At 39.5% G+C, this 20880-nt stretch overlaps 1 protein-coding gene across 1 annotated transcript in view; it reads left to right on the forward strand.

The window, feature by feature from the left end:
* LOC124552460 (FAST kinase domain-containing protein 4) overlaps positions 1–20880 on the forward strand; it is an 87130-nt gene that overhangs the window by 55942 nt on the left and 10308 nt on the right. Inside the window, exons 8-9 of the mRNA XM_047126735.1 lie at positions 9835–9996; positions 15803–15902. Coding sequence (XP_046982691.1) covers positions 9835–9996; positions 15803–15902 — 262 coding nt within the window. The remainder of the gene's footprint in view (positions 1–9834; positions 9997–15802; positions 15903–20880) is intronic.

The following is a 20880-nucleotide window of genomic DNA, read 5'->3' on the forward strand; positions in this document are numbered from 1 at the left end:
GTAATCCTCATATTGGGCAGGAAATGTCAAAAAACACCTTAAATCAGTAACAAATTCGGTTCACTTGTAGCAAATGTGGCTGCTTCTTGACAGAACAATCATTTGTAGAAAGTTTAAATACAGGCAGATGAAAAACAAATGCCATTTCAGAAAAAAATGTTGAAGTTTTTTGCAAAACCAAACAGACCACTCGAAATCTTCACCAGCCAACTGTTTTTTAACAGTCAATTACAAAACACTAAGGCTTGGTCTTCACTATAAAGTATGACAACATTTTATGTTTGTACATCTAACAATTTAAAAATAAATAAGTAAATGTGATTAACTACCGAAGACATACAAAAAATTTTGCCAAAAATACATGATAAGTTTTCTGGTCCCTATGAATGCTGACACAATGCTGTGGCACAGCTTGACTAGAAGAAGGGATCGTTTGGTAGGACATGTTTTGAGGCATCAAGGGATCACAAATTTAGCATTGGAGGGCAGCGTGGAGGGTAAAAATTGTAGAGGGAGACCAAGAGATGAATACAGTAAGCAGATTCAGAAGGATGTAGGTTGCAATAGGTACTGGGAGATGAAGAAGCTTGAACAGGATAGAGTAGCATGGAGAGCTGCATCAAACCAGTCTCAGGACTGAAGACCACAACAACAACATGAATGCTCAACTCGGCTCAACTGCTGTGTTGGCTCTTGCCTCCTGCTATTTATAAAGCTACTGTTTGCTGAGATTTAACAGCCTTTGGCCTGTGGAATTCCAGTATTGTGTTTCATAAAGGACTGGCAACTGCGAGGGTAATCCCAAAAGTAAGGTCATCCATTTTTTTATAAGTACATAGACCTGTTTATTTCTACAATGGTTTACATCAGTTTACAGCTTGAACATTTAGCTATTTTTCAACATAATCACCATTTCTGTCAATGCATTTTTGTAGGCGCTGTGGCAGTTTTTGTATGCCCATGTCACACCAGCTCGCCGCTATGCTGTTCAGAAAGTTATGAACCTCTTCTTTCATCTCGTCATCGGAGCTGAATCGCTTTCCGGCCAAATGTTCTTTTAACCTAGGGAACAGGTGATAGTCACTGGGCGCCAAGTCATGACTATAGGGTGAGTGGGTGATTATGTTCCACTGAAACTGTTGCAGGAGGGCAACGGTTTGCCAAGTGATACGTGGGCGAGCGTTGTCATGGAGAATGTGTACGCCCTTGCTCAACATTCCTCTTTTCCAGTTCTAAATTGCCCGTTTGAGTATTTTCAGAGTCTCACAGTACTTGTTAGTGTTAATTGTGGACCCAGCAATTCAGCTCCGACGACGAGGTGAAAGAAGAGGTTCATAACTTTCTGAACAGTTTTGCTGTGGGCTGGTATGACATGGGCATACAAAAACTGCCACAGTGTTTACAAAAATGCATCGACAGAAATGGTGATTATGTCGAAAAATAGCTAAATGTTTAAGCTGTAAACTGATGTAAACCATTGTAGAAATAAACAGGTCTATGTACTTATAAAAAAATAGGAGAACTTACTTTTGGGATTGCCCTCATATATTTTCTCATTTAATTTCCTGTCACAGTTTCATGCATATTCCTTAATGGTGACTTGATCTAAATAAATCCATTCATTTTTGAACTATTGTTAAACCAAAAAGTACAACAGCAACGAGAAATATAAATACAAAATACTGAAATGTATAAAAATTCACAAACATCCTGTATGTACAGATCACAGAAATTCATTACATCTGTGAGATACGTGCTTCTTTATCATATGACTGTGAAATAAATCCAGTCCAATTCATAAATATTTTGTTGTCTTCTTATAGTATACATTCAAACTGTCTGTCATTACAACAATTGACTGCCATACACTAGTTCAACTTAGCAAATGTCGTTGAATACACATGACAGCCGCCATTAGTATTCAATATGTATCGTATGCACTGTCATCATGCCACAGTACTGGTTTGTATGCTTCCGTTTATTTCAGGTACTACCTCTCAGTGTGTGTGTGTGTGTGTCTCAATTTCGTAATTGCATTTGCATACAAATATTATAGATTTTACAAATTCCCTTTTTAAAATCTTATGAAATTATCCAATCTTCATAAAAAGCCGTTGTAAAAGTACCATAATTCTCTTAAACAGTTTTTGCAATATAAATTGTAAAATTTAGTTGTAGCACATGTGGCTGTTATTAATACATTAGTTTTTATGAATACTGTTTTATTTTTAACCAAATGTGTAACATTACAACCACATTTTATGAAGACTGGAATGATTTTAAAAGTTTTTAAAATGGAAATTGGTAATGTTTCTGTGTGGATTCATCTGTGAATTTGAGAGACAGACTCTGATAGTACTGAAACTTCCTGGCAGATTAAAACTGCGTGCCGGACCGAGACTCGAACTCGGGACCTTTGCCTTTTGTGGGCAAGTGCTCTACCAACTGAACTGCCCAAGCATGACTCACGCCCTGTCCTCACAGCTTTAATTCCGCCAGTACCTCGTCTCCTACCTTCCAAACTTCACAGAAGCTCTTCTGCAAACCTCGCAGAACTAGCACTCCTGGAAGGAGAGCTTCTATGAAGTTTGGAAGGTAGGAAACGAGGTACTGGCGGAATTAAAGCTGTGAGGACAGGGCGTGAGTCGTGCTTGGGTAGCTCAGTTGGAAGAGCACTTGCCTGTGAAAGGCAAAGGTCCCGAGTTCGAGTCTCGGTCCGGCACACAGTTTTAATCTGCCAGGAAGTTTCGTATCAGTGCACACTCCACTGTAGAGTGAAAATTTCATACTGATAGTACTGTTCGATAAATGGAGACGTACTGGTACTGCAGCATGGTGACAGTGTGCATGAACCCATATTGATAATTGATGGCACATGTCAAGTACACTCAATCACATTTGCTAAGATGACCTAGGATATCTAAGTCAATTGTGCCAAGGACAGATGGTTTGAATGTATACAGTAAGAACAGAATGAAACAGTCATGTATTGCATTGGAGTTATTTTACAGTAACATGATAAAGATGCAGGTATGCTGTAGCCATTGTAATGAATTTCCGTAATTGTACTTTCTTCCTGATGCTGTATTTTTTAGCATAGACAGTGGTTCAAAAATGAATGAACTCACTCAACTAGTACCTATTGACCCTTGTATGACAGTGCATGGTACCAATATGTTACAAAAAGCCCCACACAAGAATTGATTTTTCAGAGAGGCATGTCTCTAGTTCAGATAAGGGTCAAGTGTTTTGGAAAGCCCTGGGCCTAGTGAACATTTGTATACCTGTTAGAAGGATGGGCGTACAGTACAGGGTCAAAATATAAAGATTACACACTTCCTCCACCCCAAGAAAATTGGGCAAATTGGTTGATTCTTTTGCAGTTGGTGTGGTCTAGGGTTTACCTTAGACAGCTAATGAAAACTCCAGTTTTTCATGGGTGGTTCATGAGAAAACCTATAAATTGGCTTTTAGCGGTTTTTGTGCCATGAGCGGTGATTGTCTAAATAACTAATCAATCATAAGAAATGGCCCAAATTTAACTGTATATTCTTTAGGCATTTATCTAGAAATGTTAACTGTATACTCTTTAGATATTTATCTAGAAATGCCATTTTCTAAAAGTTTTATCCATTACATAGATACACTCGAAAAACCATGATTTTTGGGTAATACAAGTACCTGTTGTGGAGATGCCATTTCTATAATTTTATTCTTAGCAAATCATTGAAATTTTTGCCATATGTTCTTAAGCTGATGATCTAGGGTAAACTTGAATTTTTTTCAATATTACTGTCCATTACTGATACACAGGCACTCGAAGGCATTTAAAATGTGCATATAATATCCAATTTGAGGTGTAAATGTAGTTTTGACTGACTTACTGAACACATGGTGGGGTTTCTAGGGTTATTATAAGCTTTCTGATGTCACCGAACTGTGTTTTTCAATCAGCATTTCTTTTTTACTAATAAAACTTTATAATGCTCTTTCCCAGTACAGTGAGCACGTCACAGTTATATAGGCTGTCTTGACCAGGGAATTATTCAGTGATGTAACCTGGCAGCATAAAGAAGCATCATACAAAAAATTATTTTGCCATGTGAAATTCTTTGTACTTGCAAATCGAACGCCACGTTTTCTGGTATGGTGTAGGTGTACCCTTAAAGTGTTGTACATTTTTGTGTAAAGTAGTGTAAAGTGAACTTGTTTTGGATGGGAGTCCTGCGCTCACTTTAAACTAGAGGAAGCATGTACTTTGTGGTGTGGTCACATTACAGCATACATTTGTAGTATAGTTTTAAAACCATTTGTTTTTATTCCACACAAAGCAGTTTTAATTTTTTTTAAATTTAACATATTTTTTTTTTAAGGTACAGATTATAAGCGAGGCATTTTTGATGAACTGCGATCAGTGAGCAAAGTATCTAGAAAAAATGTTAAGTAAATGATTTTGTGTTAACCTTGTGTTTAGCATGTGTGTGTCAAAGTGTATAAATGTGTTGAAGTATGTAAATAAACTGTCAAAACTTTGGTGGCCTATAGAATTTGTTTTATATAAGCAACACACCCTGCTGTAACAGGGAAATAGAAGGGAACCAGCTGAAAAATGCTCCTGTCAGGGCATAAAAAAGACGAATGTGCTCTTCTTTGGAAGACCGTGACAGGGAAGTGGGGAATCTGCTGCTTCAATCCTCATTCCGTCTTTCTCCCCAAAAATTTTGGCCTGCAGACATATTCATGCCTTTTTGTGCTGAAATAAAGTAGGGGACAGACAGTGAGTGTGGAAGAGAGGGGAAACAGTGTCAATGATGGTGGGAGAGAGGAAGTGGGAGTGAAAGAGAGATGGAGATAATAGCAGTGGGAGCAAAAGAGGAAGGAGACAGTGGAAATGAAAGAGAGATATGAATGGCCACCATACATAGGCTTGGGAGAAGGGGGGGGGGGGGGGGGAGAGGGGGGATACTCTGGAGCCACCCCAGACCACCAGTGAACTTGAACACGAAATGGGCATAGGGGGATGTCACTCCCACCTACCCCCCCCCCCCCCCCCTTTTTCTGTTCAAGAATTTTTGATCTGCCAAAGTATGGTGGAGACAATGGTAATGGGAAAGAAAGACAAACTGAGATAGTGTAAGTGAGTGAGAAGGCCGTGGCATTGGGATATACTGAAAATAGAGACTGTGCTAATGAGAGATAGGACACCGCCACAGTGGAAGGGAGAGACAGAAGGAACCAATGTAAGTGAGAGAGGAGGCAGTGTCAGTGGGAGAGAAAGAAACAAGTACAGACAGGAGCCTACATGTCCAGCAGTTGTCATTTTTTTTTTTTTTGGGGGGGGGGGGGTCAACTTTTAACAATTTTCCTCCCGTTCCATACCCAACTGAAAATGGTCTACTCTATGCAAGGACGTCTGTAGAGAAGGCAGTCATGGTTGAAGACAATGAAAGCAGACTGTAATCAAGAAAGAGAGAGACAGTGGCAGTGGGAGAGAAAAGGAATGGGACAAAGTCAATGGCAGTGGGACAAAGAAACAGTGAAAGTGGCAGAGGAGACAGTGGTGAGGAGAGCAAGAGAAAGAGGCGGAGACAGTGACAGTGGGAGACACACACAAGAAAAAGTGCCAGTAGGAGACAGTGGAAGTAGCCATAAATAGACAGTTGTGGTGGAAGGAAGATGCTGAGTACGAAGGCTTCACTACAAAGAGAAAATGGGCAAAAAGGATTTAGAATGTTCTGTTTTAAAAGAATGAGAACATGTCTGCATTGCAAAAGTTTTGGTGAGCAAGGCAGAATGAGGTTTGAGGCAGCTGATCCTTCCTTTTCTATCAGACTCTTTTTAAAGAGGAGCATATCCACCTTTCTTGTGATCTAACAGGAGCATTTCTCTTCTGGTTAAAGAATGTGTATGCACCTGTGACAGGAAACTAAATAAATAACATTGTGTTTTTCTTTAATTATAAGTAAATGGTACTTTCAGGTACTTTCAATGGTAATACAAAAAAGTGTATATTGTAAAGTCAATCAAACTGGATTTTGTAAACTCATAGTACTAGGTATGAAAGCACTTGTATTTTCCTATAAAACAAGGCACAGCTTCCAGATTTGGGAAATTATGCTCAGAAACTTTGAAATACAATATTATCAAAACAGGTTTCAGATATATATCACGGTGTAAGAACAGGTGGTGTCTCAAAGTTGGAGTGTAACAGCGCAACAAAATTATAGGGTCACTTTTTGAAACACTGTCATTTTCCTCCATTGTGATGCAGAAGTTCAAAATTTGGCTCAAAGATGCCTACAACCTTCATCTGTAATGGTACAAAAACGTGGCACTGTGTGCTATGACAATTGGTCTCTGAGATGCTTCAAACAGCATGCAACGAAATGTGCATAAAAAAGGCCAGAACTCAGAAGTTCATGTGAGATGTAAGGTGGATTAATGATGTCACAATGGCATCACAATCCAGACTGAGCTATTGTGGACGTGTCACACTATGAGAAAGTTGTCGCACTTCCCCTTACACTCATATCACTTCTTGTGTTGATGCCTCATGACAGAGGTCAGAACCAGGAATCCCAGTATTGAAGTCGTGCAGTTTTCTCTTACAGGTGGCCAAGGGAAACAATTCAGACACACCATTGCTCAAAATTGACAGGAAAAGGCTTTATGAGCTGTCATAAATGGCGTTGATGAAAACACTCATTCCCTTTGGCACTCGTTTTCACACATTTTGTGGTGAAAAACAATAGTCAACAATATTATGTGCAGCAGGACAATGTTCTTGACAATTTTTGACACAACTGGCACCCAACCCCCACCTTCCCCTCCCTCAGATGATTCAGTCTTTATTTAAACAATGGAAAATCCAGGAAGGAATGTAACAGTGTTCGAGAAGGAAAGTTGCTACTCACCATATAGAGGCAGTGTGGTTTCAGTTGCCTGAAACTGCGTTCATTTGTGTGAGCTGTGTGTGTGTGTGTGTGTGTGTGTGTGTGTGTGTGTGTGTGTGTATTGTTGACAAAGACTTAATGGCCGAAAGATATAATTGTGAGAATCTTTTTGTTGTGCCTATCAGCGACTCAGCATCTGTGCTATATGGTGAGTAGCAAATTTCCTTGTCGAATATCAGTCTATATTTAAGAATATCTTGGGGATGGAACTGTGTTGAACATTATCTCACTATTTGGAGTGTAGCCTGACCACAATTTATGCTCTGCTATACAGTATGGAACCATCTGGGACCATTCAGAACCATTTGATGATATTTGAACATGATCCAAAGGAGAAAATGGTGTTAATGCATTCCAATCCTTCCTTCTACATATCCTCCTGCTGCATGTGCGCTGGGGGTGTGCAACATTGACATGCACCTGAATGAAACAGCAAAGGGGACCTCCTAAGACCCCACAGTTCAGCAACACCGTTTGTGCCACATGCTCACCTTTGTTGGGCTTTTTAAAATCGTCTCTATACAGTGCGGTGACATGACATTCGTTCACCAGTTCCTAGTTACCAGCCAAGATAGGCAACCCTTTTGACACACATCAGCTGAATGGTGCTACGCTGGTGCAGTAGCACTTGCTGGCTGAATGTGAAAACTGATGGGTGTCGGAAGGGTGGCCTATTCGCGGAGAGGAGGGGGTGTCCGTAGTAGGACCATTTGCTTTATTCACATGTGTGTGTCAATGTCACACACTTCCCCTCTCCCCTCCCAAAAGGCTCCCTAGTAGTTGCACAAAGCACAGGAGAGTGTGAGAAAGGAGGGTTTGGGAAGCATAAACACACTTTTCTGCTTCAGATCATGTTCATATCTCGTTGAATGGTTTTGAATGGTCACTAGTGGTTCCACCCTGTATGCAACAGCAAACATTGTGGCTATGCTACACTCCAAAGGAGTGAGCTCTCATTTAGTGAGGTTGCAGCCCCACGATGTCTTTAAAGGATGACTGAATCGTCCAGTTGGTGTCAACACTTTTTGGAACTAACCTTCCAATGTGCCTAAAAATGGAAGCTAGCTTACAAGTAGTGTGTATTGCCAGTGTTGACGTCCAGCAGTGAGATATAGACTTTTAGTACAAAAACCGTTTGAAACTGGAAGATTGCACTGTGAGTAAGGACGAAGCTAGTAAGATAGGGAGCTAGTAAGATAGACAGGAAAACAAATAAATGGTTCGGGCAGTGGAAGAGGTAATTATGACTATTATTTAAATCCAGACCAAGGGGGTGAGACATGGAGGCAGGCGAATGGATGGCAGAAGGACCGAGGAAGTTCTCTGCTGGATTCTGTGAGATGAGAAAAAGACTGATGCAAAAACATGATAAGAGGTGGAAAAATGATGTCAGAAAACTCGCAGGAGCATCTGTTCATTAACACGTCGTCTTCCGTAAATCCCACGTGATGGAGAGTACTCGGCAATGTGTAACAAGTTAAATTACACACTACCTGATCAAAAGTATCCGGACACCGATCAGTGGACATTAATAAAGGTTTGAATTTTGCAGGCAACACCTTTGGTGAGGTGTCTGTGGAGTAATGGCAGCCAATTCTTCCGTATGAGACAAAACCTGCACTTTAGGCAGGCCAGTCCATTCTAGGAATTTTCACAAACCAGCAGATGCTGCTTTATGACAGGATGCATTGTCATCCTCATATACAAGCAGTCATCATCTCTGAACTCTCCTCTCTTGTACACAGTACATAATACTGTAAATGCATTAGAATGACAGGAGATCACTCACCGAAAAGCAGAAGTGTCGGGTTGCCGATCGGCACATTGACAACTCACCATTTCTACTTTTTGGTGAGTGGCCTCCTCTAATCCAAAAATATTTACGTTCTACAATAACTTTTCAACAACACTGTACATAATACTGTAAAATGTGTTCATATAATTCTGTATTTAACATTTTCTTAAGTGCAATAATGTGATCACACCCTAACCGCGAAAAATGCCACATACTGTAATACCACTTCCTCAGTACTCCACTATTGGCACTACACGTGATGGTAGGTAATGTTCTCCAGGCATTCCCCAAACCCAAACATCAGCCTGCCATGGGCTATAGTGTGATTCATCACTTCAAATCCCCCATTTCCAGTGCTCGTCTGTCCATTGGCATCACTCTTTACAACACCTCAAAAGTCACTTAGCACTGACTGTAGAAATGAGTGGTGTACAAGAAGCTGCTCGAGCATTGCGCCCTATGCACACTCATTGTGCTAGTTAGCACTTTGGAACTCACAAGTGATTCCTTCTGTTGATTTTGTGCAATTTTGTTTGCAACCACCCTCTGCAATTCTTTGCCGCCTTCCCCGTCCCTCAGTACATTATGCCTCCCATTAGTGATGCAGTCCTGTGTGTGTGTGTGTGTGTGTGTGTGTGTGTGTGTGTGTGTTGGCGACAGCGGCGGCAGTGTTGGGGAGGGTGGGGCCATGATGAATGATTGTGGCAAAAACCTCAGAATGCTCATTTATGAAACACCTGCTTGTCTGCTATTTAACAAATATTTCATATCACAACAAAACACACCAGTAAAAATCTGTAGCAGTACAAAAATAAAGGACAGACAAAAATGTGGCTGCAGCAGGAGGCAGCTGACACAATGGAGAGAGCATTCATTGACTGCTGTAACTACATTTTATTGTGAAGTTTTCAGTGAATGTTTGTAGTTATTATATTAATTTAAGTCAAAGGCATTTTTGTCTTGTTTTCTTTTTAACTTCACTTTTGAATTTATGGTAACTTGCTGCACATGTACACTATTAAATATTAGTGTGCTTCTCATTAGTGAGCTACACAGTTTTTTCGATGCTGCCATTTTCATTGACAGGGCCGCTGTTGTCACCCACGTCCGATGTGGCAGCAGTTCCCATCGCGCGCACCAAGGCAAGACAGGCACTTGTCGCATCCGTGCTCGATGCGCTCACCAACCTCCTGCCATCGGCGACTTACTTGCGCTCCAATGTCAACACTGGCATGGGATTCCTGCTGGGTGAGTCACCTCTGCTAATGTACTGTGTAGAAAAATGTGCACCTGAACATATATATGCAAACACACACACACACACACACACACACACACACACACACACACAGGATAGTCAGAAGCAGTCTGAAAAACTTGTAATGGTGTTGCAGGGTGGCTTGTGCTGAGAATTGTTAAGAGAAAAATTCAGTACATTGTGCCAATTCCAAGTTAATTGACATTGAAGTTAGCCATCAGCCCATTGTGCATGCAAATTCAAGTGACCCTGTAGACACTGCATCGCCAAATGTGTTCTTCCTTTTGTTTCCTAAAACTAAACAAGAGAGAGATTTAACCCAAGCCAAAGGCTGAGCAGTCTCAGCAATCAGTGTGCTATCATCTACTCTATGAGAACAACTGAGACTTATTGTATCTGGCGGGCCACTTGAATTTGTGAGTGCAACAGCGTGATTGGCTAACTGCAATGCTAATAACTCAGAAATGGCTAACATATCAAATTTTTTTCTTATCAGTTATTACTACCCTGCAACACTTTTATAACCTTTTCGTACTGCTTGTGACCGCCTTGTATATAAGAAGGTCATTCCACAAGTCATGGCAACTATTGTATACTGGAGATAACGCGACAATACGCAAATTCCGTTGTGGCGTTATGTGCATTGAACCAATACAGCAGTACGTATCTAGGAGGGGGGGGGGGGGGGGGGGGGGGAACTCCATCCAAACAGACCATGAAGGCCCAACAGTACCGATCGGTCGCCATTTCTTCCTCAGACCACACATATCACTGGATACATGTATGGAAGCACATGTGGTCAGCACACTACTCTCCCAGCCGTTATCAGTTTTTGTGACTGGAGCCACTACTTCCCTGTCAACTCGCTCCTCAATTGGCCCCACAAGGACTGAGTGCTCCACACTTGCCAGAAGCGCTCGGCAGCAGGACGGTCACCCATCCGAGTGCTAGCCCAGCCCCATAGCACTCGACTTCGGTAATCTGACAGGAACCAGTGTTACCACTGTGGCAAGCCCATTGGCATGTATCTGAGTGCCAACGTAAAATAGGTTTCTAGTACATGAGGTCACAGTAAAGATTGAAATGAAACACACTGATTGGAACTCTGTATAAATTTATTGTACGCAAGTGCAAATGGAACGGAAATGAATCAAAATCAATACTGTGCTTCACTATAGTTCCCCAGTGCATACCCACAGTGTTGCCAGGGATGATGAAGACGTTGAATGCCATTGGCATAACCATCAGTGAGAGTCACCTGTCGCCAAAATCATGTGAGGGCATTTGCCCTGTTTGCAAAGCATCTCCCATGTAGCACTTTCCTCAGTTGTGGAATCAGGTTGAAGTTGCATGGACTGAGGTCTAGTGAGTAGGATGGGTGAGGAGAATCAATCTTGTCGCACAGCCAACCTCAGACTGGACTTTCGGGCACTGGTACCAAACCGTCCTCACATGCGGTCGCAATCTGTCAGTTGATTTCAGTAATGTTTGCCGCAGACTTTCAAATATATTTACTGTGATGCCACACATTTTCATAATGTACCATAGTTGCTATGAGGTATGTAGCAATGAAATTCAGGTTGTGATATCAACTATGTTATGAAAAGTGTAGATTGCTGCTCACTGTAGAGATGACATGTTGAGCTGCAGACAGGTAGAATGAAAAGGCAGTTACACTTTTATTGAAAGCCTGCTTCAGAAAAGAAAATACACACATACACACACACACACACACACACACAGAGAGAGAGATAGAGAGAGAGAGAGAGAGAGAGAGAATGGGGGAGACTCAGGGGACACAATATAGATTTTGTGAGTGAATTAACTGCTCTTTCAACTCTAATGTATCAGAATCTTTGAGCACAGATATGTTTCCTGTTCTTGGAAATAGACGGAAGTCTCCTCTATTTACAAGAGGACCACATAACTATTTACTTGTATCACTGTTATTATATTTATAGCAGAATCCTAGAAAATATTCAGAGTTATTATGACCTACCAGGAGCGAAACAGCTTCCTCCATAGATTCTGAAGTAATTGATACTGTGAAACTAGATCTCCGCTTTTCAGATGTTATATGGACAGTGTCACGGATAGGGGAAACCAAGTTCTATTGTGATTCTAAACTTTTGGAAAACTTTTAATTCATTATTACATCAAAGACTTCTAAAGAAGGAAATACAAGACAGCACTTCAGCTTTGGAATCACTTGTAATTGTGGCAAATTCTGTATAGCTCAAGTCTGGCAGGGCAATATGCACCTGCTTGATAGGATGCCATAAAAGTTGGAAACTTAGAAAAGGAGATTCTACTTTTGCGGACCACATGCTTAAAGACGACCATAGTTGCAAAGTGCAACATGAATTGTTGGGTCACATCAATAAGGGGAGGAAGATGAACTGCCTTGAAGTAATGGAAATTAACCCTCAAATGGGCACGCCGATTTTTGTAACGTGAGTGGACATGCAGTGCACTTTGTACACAATTAAAGAATAGCTGTCTTAATGTTACCAAGGTAAACATGAATGAGGAAAATCACAGGTTAATCTTAGTTTAATTAAACAATGATAAGATAAGCTTACATTATATGAGCCAAATCACTGTTTAGGTAAAAATAATAAAGAAACTTTTATTTCATCACTCTGATGCCATGCACAAGTCTTACCCCACAGTTATGACACGCTCTAAACATTAAACAGTGCAGTTGCAACAAATCACAACCAGCCACTCATTATATTGCTAATTATCTCGTATATAATTGCCCCATTGTGGGATTCTGCCGCTAACTCAGCATCTGTCTCATTTTCTGGCATGGATCATACATTTTCTCACCTAGCTCACAGTTTATTTTATATTATTGCTCCTCACTTAGACGTATGACAGCACAACTTAGCACTGGGTTAGTTCAAGCAATAATAAAGGAGTACCAGGTGTACAAGTAGGAAATGAATATTTTTTGTCTAAAAAAACCTGTTAAATGCAGAAGAATGATAGATAGTGCTTTATTCAAAGTATGCTCCATCATTTGTTATATGTATGTCCATATTTCGGGCAATTTATGTATACCATAGCAGTAAAAAATTTCCCCTTTAGCTGCGAATCATTGATCGAGCCATTTTTCCACATCTTTAAATGTACCAAAGTCACATCAATTCTTAGCAAGTGCATGACCCATCAGTGCAAACAAGTGGTAATCAAAACGAACCAAGTCTGGTGAGTAAGCCGCATGGGTTAGAACTCCCCAGCCAAGTACTTATAACATATCATGAACTGGTTTTGCCAAATCTGAAGGAGCATTGTTATGAAGAAGAATGACTTTGTGTTGACTCATTCAGTATTGTGGTCTTTTTCAAGTAGCAAATGGATCAGGTCAGTCAATTGTTGTTGGTAATGTTCAGTATTAACCATTTCCGCAGGTTTTAACAGCCCTAATAGACCACACTCCTCTGGTCGCACCAAAAACAGATCATTGTCTTTTTGTCAAAGCAGTTCGGTCTTGCAGTCAATGTGGATGGTGTGCCTGAGTCTATCCATGATTCTTTGTGCTTGGGATTCTCAGAATAAATCCACTTTTCATCCCCTGTAACCATATGATGCAAAAATGACTTCATTTTGTATGGAGCAAGCAAAATGCCACATTTGTGTTTGTGCTTTTCCATTTGCCTGTCATTCAACATATGTGGTATCCATCTACTGGTCTTCTGAATCTTTCCCGTCTTTCATAGCCAATTGGAAACAGCTTGTTGACTAATTCCCAATTGCTCAGCAAGTTGTTTTTCTGTTTGCAAATCACCTTCATTCAACAATGCTTCCAGTTCCACATCTTCATATTTTTTGACGGCTTTCCACGTTCCTTGTCTGTAAAATCTAAGTCACCATTTTTGAAATGCCGAAACCATCATTCACACACATCTTCTGAGGGAGCACGTTCACCGTAAGCTTCTCGAAGTAATCAGTACGATTCAGCAGCAGTTTTCTTCAAATGAAAACAAAAAAGAAAATAATGCTGTCTGCAGATGCTCTCTGTTCGGTATAAATTTCAACACATTGAAGACAACAACACTATGCTATGCACACACTTTTCCAATTTATCACTTGTGCACGTCTCACGTTTGTTTATGACATGACAAAACGGCACTGTGTCAAATATTTATAACACAAACTGCATTGGAATGACATCTGTTGTTTGAAATCCACATTTCATTTTTGCACATGTGCTAAGTATGAGCTGACAGTTGTACAGCAACACTAGAATGGTACAAGACAATGTTGTTTGTGGTTGATGCACTTTATACCAAGGCACGCCCACTGGAGGGTTAATAAACATATATCCATCTGTGCAAGCTTAACAGTGAATCATATGACAGATTCCTTACTTGCCACTTCCGACTGCAGGCACTGTTCGTAATCCTACCCAGGCCGTATCGCTAATTATCCATTTTACTTGCATGTCCCATCTTTTCCATTATTTTGGTCACTGTAATTTCACTTAGCCCGTTGAGAAAGACTACTTTGTATGATCACAGCTGCTTCACTTACCTGCCTAATCTCACTGATGTATCTTATCTGTTTGTAATATAGGTCCTGTTAAAGATAATATTATTTTGTTCAGCCATTCCCTTGGAACATGTTACAAAAATTTATTGTTCAATTTATTTTTTTCTATCTGCATCTACATCTACATCTGCATATATACTCTGCAAACCACCGTGAGGTTGTAGTTGTTATAATTTGTTATATAGTTCATTTGTTGACATGCCACATATTTCATCTAAGTTAAATAATCTTACTTCACATTTTCAACTAAATAATGTCTCTCATTTTAGTCATAAATCAAATGTGAACAATTAAACAGTAGATTATCAAAAATTATGAAAAGGAGAGATTGCTGCTATTCACTGTAACGACTGCACATTGAGCTGCAGCCAAATGATAAGCACAAGAAAAAGACTGCTACACATTAACCTTTTGACCAAAGCCTTCATACACATTCACACAAGCAGGTGCATCTCACACACATATGACCGCAGTCTCCAGCTGCTCTGGACAGTTTGTCTGCAACTCAATGTGTAATCTTTTCAGTGAGTAATAGTCTATCCTTTTCATAACTGTTACGCGTGAAAAGTTCTCTTTGAAAATGGAGATACTGACACTACACATTTCATGTCTTGAATATTTGAGTTAACAGGTAATTTTAACTGTCTTTTTAAATGAGTTTCTTTAATCTCCTTATACAATTTTATTCCTTGGTAGAAAATGCTATTTTGAGTTTTATGTTTATTTTACATAATTGTGATTATTATAATAGCTTTTTATACTAATGTTTCTTTCCCTCCCCACCTTCTCCAGTGCCTTTTATCCACCCTTTATCTTTTATTTCCACTTGTGCATTTTTCTCCCTTCTTCTCCAGTTGTAACATCTGTCTTTGATGTACCTGTTACCAGTATTTCATAATAGAAATAAACATAACACTAACCTCAGCTCTTAAGGTGGTAGGACTAAAGAAACATTGTTCTGTACTGTTTCTCTGTATGCTCTTTCTTTACACACATAATTATATAATGCATGTTTTGAAAGCATTTGGTTTCGAGAAAGGTATATTTTGATCCAAATCATTGCATAGTTCCACACATTTTTTGCAGCTATTATCAGTGTTCGATTCACTGGTGATTACATGCCTTGTGTCTTTCTTCCAAACAAATGGTTTGTTTACAACATTTTATTTCCATGTGAACTGAATACTCTTAGCCAGCACTGACACAAAATTTCCAGCAATGCTGATTACACTCTTTCAGATGCCGAGTGTCTCATTGACTCGAAGTGCAATCCTTTACCGCTGCCTCAGCCAGACAACAAGTCCTCTCCACCTCGGAGTTTTGACAGAAAGGGATCAAAGTAAGTACAGTAAGTCTGGATTTCTTTTTTGAAGTTAATGAACAGAGTGCTAGTGCTCACATAAAATGTGATTAAAAGTGTTTGCATTTTAGGTAATAACAGTTGTATGTTTGCTTGTTCCCAAATCTGTTTCTCCAGATTTGTGGCACTATCATTGGGCATTTATTTATTTCTTCTGGAAACAAACAATACAAAATTGTGTATTTGGACTATGTGAACACTATGTTATTGTTACTGTTTACATTACGTTTATATCTAATTATCAATTTATGAGGGTCATCCAGAAAGTAAGAACAATTGTGTGCCACACCTGGCCCTGATCCCCCATCACTCCTGCCACAAGTGTGTCAGTTAGCTCCTCTCACTATGAGCGGAGGTTTTATGCTGAGCGGTCACATCTCTTTGTTCTGTTACCCTTCAAAATGGAGGCACCAATCGAAAATTCTGCCAGATGTGAAGTGTGTATTGTCACTCTTTTTCTGAGTTTTTGCCAAGAGGAGAGACAATCAGTTCAGAGGCCTATTGTGAAACTCTTCAAAGACTTTGGTGCACCATTCAAAACATGAGATGTGTAGTGTTGTTGGCAAAGATCTTTTTAATTCACGATAATGTGTGGAGTCATGTGTCAGCAGGAACACAGCAAAAAATTCAGTGTCTTAAGTGGGAAAATTTGGGTGTGCTTCTTACAGCCCTTACCTGGCACCAAGTGATTTTCCTTTGTTTCCAAAATGAAAGGAATTTTTGGGTGGAAAAAGTTCACAAATGAAGAAGACCTCAAAGCAGTGAGATACTAGGTCAAATCATTGGCAGTAGTGGAGTAAAACATGAGAACTGAAAAACTAGTTCTACATTGCAATAAGTTCCTGGACAGCTGTGGTGACTATAATGAAAAATAGAGTAAGGTACTGTAGCTTTGTAAATATAGTTTCGTGTTGATATCTTTCGTTTTTATGTATTTAGGTCAAAAGGTTCTTAAGTTTCTGGGTGACTCCCATGTATATTACCTTAAGAATACATGCCATTTTTCAGCAGATCTATTGTTAATGCAATATGCCACTTGTGCACATGTATGCACAGATGATTAGCTACAGCTGTGATGTTTGTGTTATTCAGGTGTTCAAGAACCCTGTTGGTTGTCATTCACTGCCTTCTATTACTTATGCAAATATTTTACCACCCAAAAATTGTTGTCCAAGGCATTGCTGCCTCACTGTACCTCTGAAAAATCGATTACACACACACACACACACACACACACACACACACACACACACACGCACACGCACACGACATCCTTGCACTTCAGCAGTGGCTTGACTGATGCCTTGAACATGATGTTTTGTAAGGTTCAAACTGAGTAGTTCAACAGCTGTCTCTTAGTTCACAATTACTGACAATTTGATGCAATAATACTGATACTCTGATCTGTCAGGGCTTCACTGCCCAGCCATTTCTGCTTCTGGTCAGCAGTCAAACAGTAAGGGATCCACTCTAAAGAAAGTTTTCTAATATTTAAATAATGTGTCAGAATTCAGGATACTTATGTCAGTGGAATCCCTTAAGTCTCAAAAGTTCTTCAGATGTTGCATGAGGATGTTTACAAAGAGATCCTGTTACAAGTTTTGCAGTTTGTTCGTCTGTTGCCATTTTGTCCCTTCTAATGTGTGATAATCATTATGGTCACACAGCCAACATGAAAATGATTAGACCGGTAGTATAGGGTAGTAACTCCCACCAACTCCACCTAAAGCACTCTTGATTTCTGTTAAATTTTTGCCATGGAAAGTTTATTTCAGTGTATGACCTTATACTTTAAGTACCTGAGACGCATTCAGGTTTAATTTCAGGTTCAATGCATACAGACAGAGAGTGCTATGAAGAAACAAAGTTCTCGTTTCTGCTTCAATTCTACAATTTTCATCACTGTTGCAGTGTTAAACTTTCAGTGTTGTCTACCTGTATTTTGCTTGCAAAATGATCCTCATGTTTGTCCTAGCTTCAAGCCGAGCTCGATGTGCTTGTGAATCCTTGGAAGTATGCGGAGAAGTCATTCTACTGGCATAGGCATCTAAGTGCACCGTACGCTCCTTGGTGGTTCTGAAGTATGCAGGGAGTTGTCTCTTGTGGTTTCCACCTGTATTTGTTGTCATTCGTTTACACAATTACTGTTTTTGTTAAAAACAATGCCCTGTGTTGTTTGCTGCAAGTATTAGTTATCAAATTGTTATGTTGCTGCAGTGTATGTATTTGGAAAATGATAAAAGTACTACAAAACAATTCATTTTAGTGGAAATCATAAATAAATTGGCAAATGTTATAAATTTTAAATGTGTCAGTCATTCAAAAATAAGATGATCAAAACTTAGAAATTTAATGTAAAAAAAGAAAAGATAATTTTACAACCAAGCTGGAAGCTATCAAAGTTCATTTAGTAGGAAGACTGCAAAAAAAAAGCAGTGCAGGAAGTTGTGGACCATCTGAGGAATGTTTCTGTGGCAATGTTTTGTGTCCTTGTGCACAAGACATCTTCATAAGCTTTATAAAGATGTAGTTGGTTAATTTTTAGAATAAACTTGTTTAGTGAGACAAATCATTTCTCTGTAATTTGCAACAGTTATGTAACTTCATCTGAACACTGCTAAAGAGTGTGAAGTCATGCCAACATGTTATAAACTTATATGATGGATGAATTGACACTGTTTGCTTTAACAGCAACAAAGGATTGAAAGTAGACCAGTTTGAGCCTTAGTGCTATACAAAACAAACTGTGTTAAATCTTGTGCGCCATGTTACATGTGATATGTAAGTTCCCCATCCCTTTTCTTATATTTTTCAGAATAACAATGTTCACTCAAGTTTGTGACTGTCAGATGAGTCAAAGGGTTTTTGTGTATGAGTTATGCAGACAGCTATTAAATTGAACTGTGTGCAGTAAACCAACCTGTCCTCTGCATCCTATTCTTATAGCAAACTGTATTTCATGGATGTTCTGCAATGACAATTCACTAAATTTAAACAAAGTTTTATTTTGCACTGATAAAAGTTTATGGGCTATGGTCAGTCTCTCTCAGTCCAACATCACTACATCTACATCTATGTGATTACTCTGCTATTCACAATAAAATGCCTGGCAGAGGGTTCATTGAATCACCTTCAAGCTGTCTCTCTATCTTTCCACTCTTGAACGCCGCACAGGCAAAATGAGCACATAAATTTTTCCGTGTGATCCCTAATTTCTCTTACTTTATTGTGATGATCATTTCTCCCTACGTAGTTGGGTGTCAGCAGAATGTTTTCGCAAACGGAGGAGAAAACTAGTGATTGAAATTTCATGAGAAGATCCCGTTGCAACGAAAAATGCCTTTGTTTTAATGATTGCCACTCCAATTCACATGTCATGTCTGTGGCACTGTGATAATACAAAACGAGGTGCCCTTCTTTGAACTTTTTCGATGTCATCAATCAGTCCCACCTGATGCGGATCCCACATTGCATAGCAATACTCCAAAATGGGGCGGACAAGTGTAGTTTAAGCAGTATCTTTAGTAGACCTGTGTTCTGCCAGTGAATTGCAGTCTTTGGTTTGCTCTACCCACAACATTATCTATGTGAGCATTCCAGTTTAGGTTATTTGTAATTGTAATCCTCAAGTATTTAGTTGAATCTTCAGCCTTCAGATGTGTGACTTATCGTGTAATCAAAATTTAGCGGATTTCTTTTAGTACTATTTAAGTAACATCACACTTTTCTTTTTTCAGGGTCAATTGCCACTTTTCGCACCATACAGATATCTTATCTAAATCATTTTGCAATTCGTTTTGGTCATCTGATGACTTTACAAGACAGTAAATGGCAGCACCATCTGCAAACAATCTAAGATGGCTACTCTGATTGTCTCCTATGTTGTTAACATAGATCAGCAGCAATGGAGGGCCTATAACATTTCCTTGGGGAATGCCGAATATTACTTCTGTTTTACTCGAGGACTTGCCATCTGTTACTATGAACTGTGACCTTTCTGACAGGAAATGATGAATCCATTTGCACAACTGAGGTGATATTCCATAGGCACGCAGTTTGGTTAGAAGACGCTTGTGAGGAACGGAGGCCTTCTGGAAATCTAGAAACATGGAATCAGTTTGACATCCCCTGTCGATAGCACTCATTACTTCATGAGTATAAAGAGCTAATTGTGTTTCACAAGAACAATATTTTCTGAATCTGTGCTAACTGTATCTCAATAAATTGTTTTCTTTGAGGTACTTTATTATGTTCAAACACAGTATATGTTCCAAAACCCTACTGCAAATCGACATTAGTGATATGGACCTGTAATTCAGCAGATTACTTCTACTTCCCTCCTCTTTGGGTATTGGTGTGACTTGAACAATTTTCCAGTCTTTAGGTATGGATCTATCTGTGAGTGAGCAGTTGTATATAATTGATAAATATGGAGCTATTGTATCAGCATACTCTGAAAGGAACCTGACTGGCATACAATCTGGACTGGAGGCCTTACTTTTATTAAGGGATTTAAGCTGCTTTGCTACACTGAGGATATCTACTTCTATCTTTCTCATCTTGGCAGTTGTTCTTGACTGGAATTCAGGAATATTTACTTTGTCTTCTTTGGTGTGAAGGAGTTTCGGAAAACTGTGTTTAATAACTCTGCTTCAGTGGCACTGTCATCAGTGACTTCACCATTGTTATCACACAGTGAAGGTATTGATTGCATCTTCCCACTGGTGTGCTTTATGTACAACAAGAGTCTGCCATATTCTGAGACAGAGTTTCATTGTGGAAATTATTAAAAACATCTCGCGTTGAAGTATGTGCTATATTTCGAACTTCTGCAAAACTTTGCCAATCTTGGGGATTTTACATTATTTTAAATGTGGCATGCTTTTTCATTGCTTCTGCAACAGTGATCTGACCTGTGTGTACCATGGGGCGGGCATCAGTACCGTCTCTTATTAAT

This window comes from Schistocerca americana, chromosome 10 (assembly GCF_021461395.2).
Source record: "Schistocerca americana isolate TAMUIC-IGC-003095 chromosome 10, iqSchAmer2.1, whole genome shotgun sequence".
NCBI lineage: Eukaryota > Metazoa > Arthropoda > Insecta > Orthoptera > Acrididae > Schistocerca > Schistocerca americana.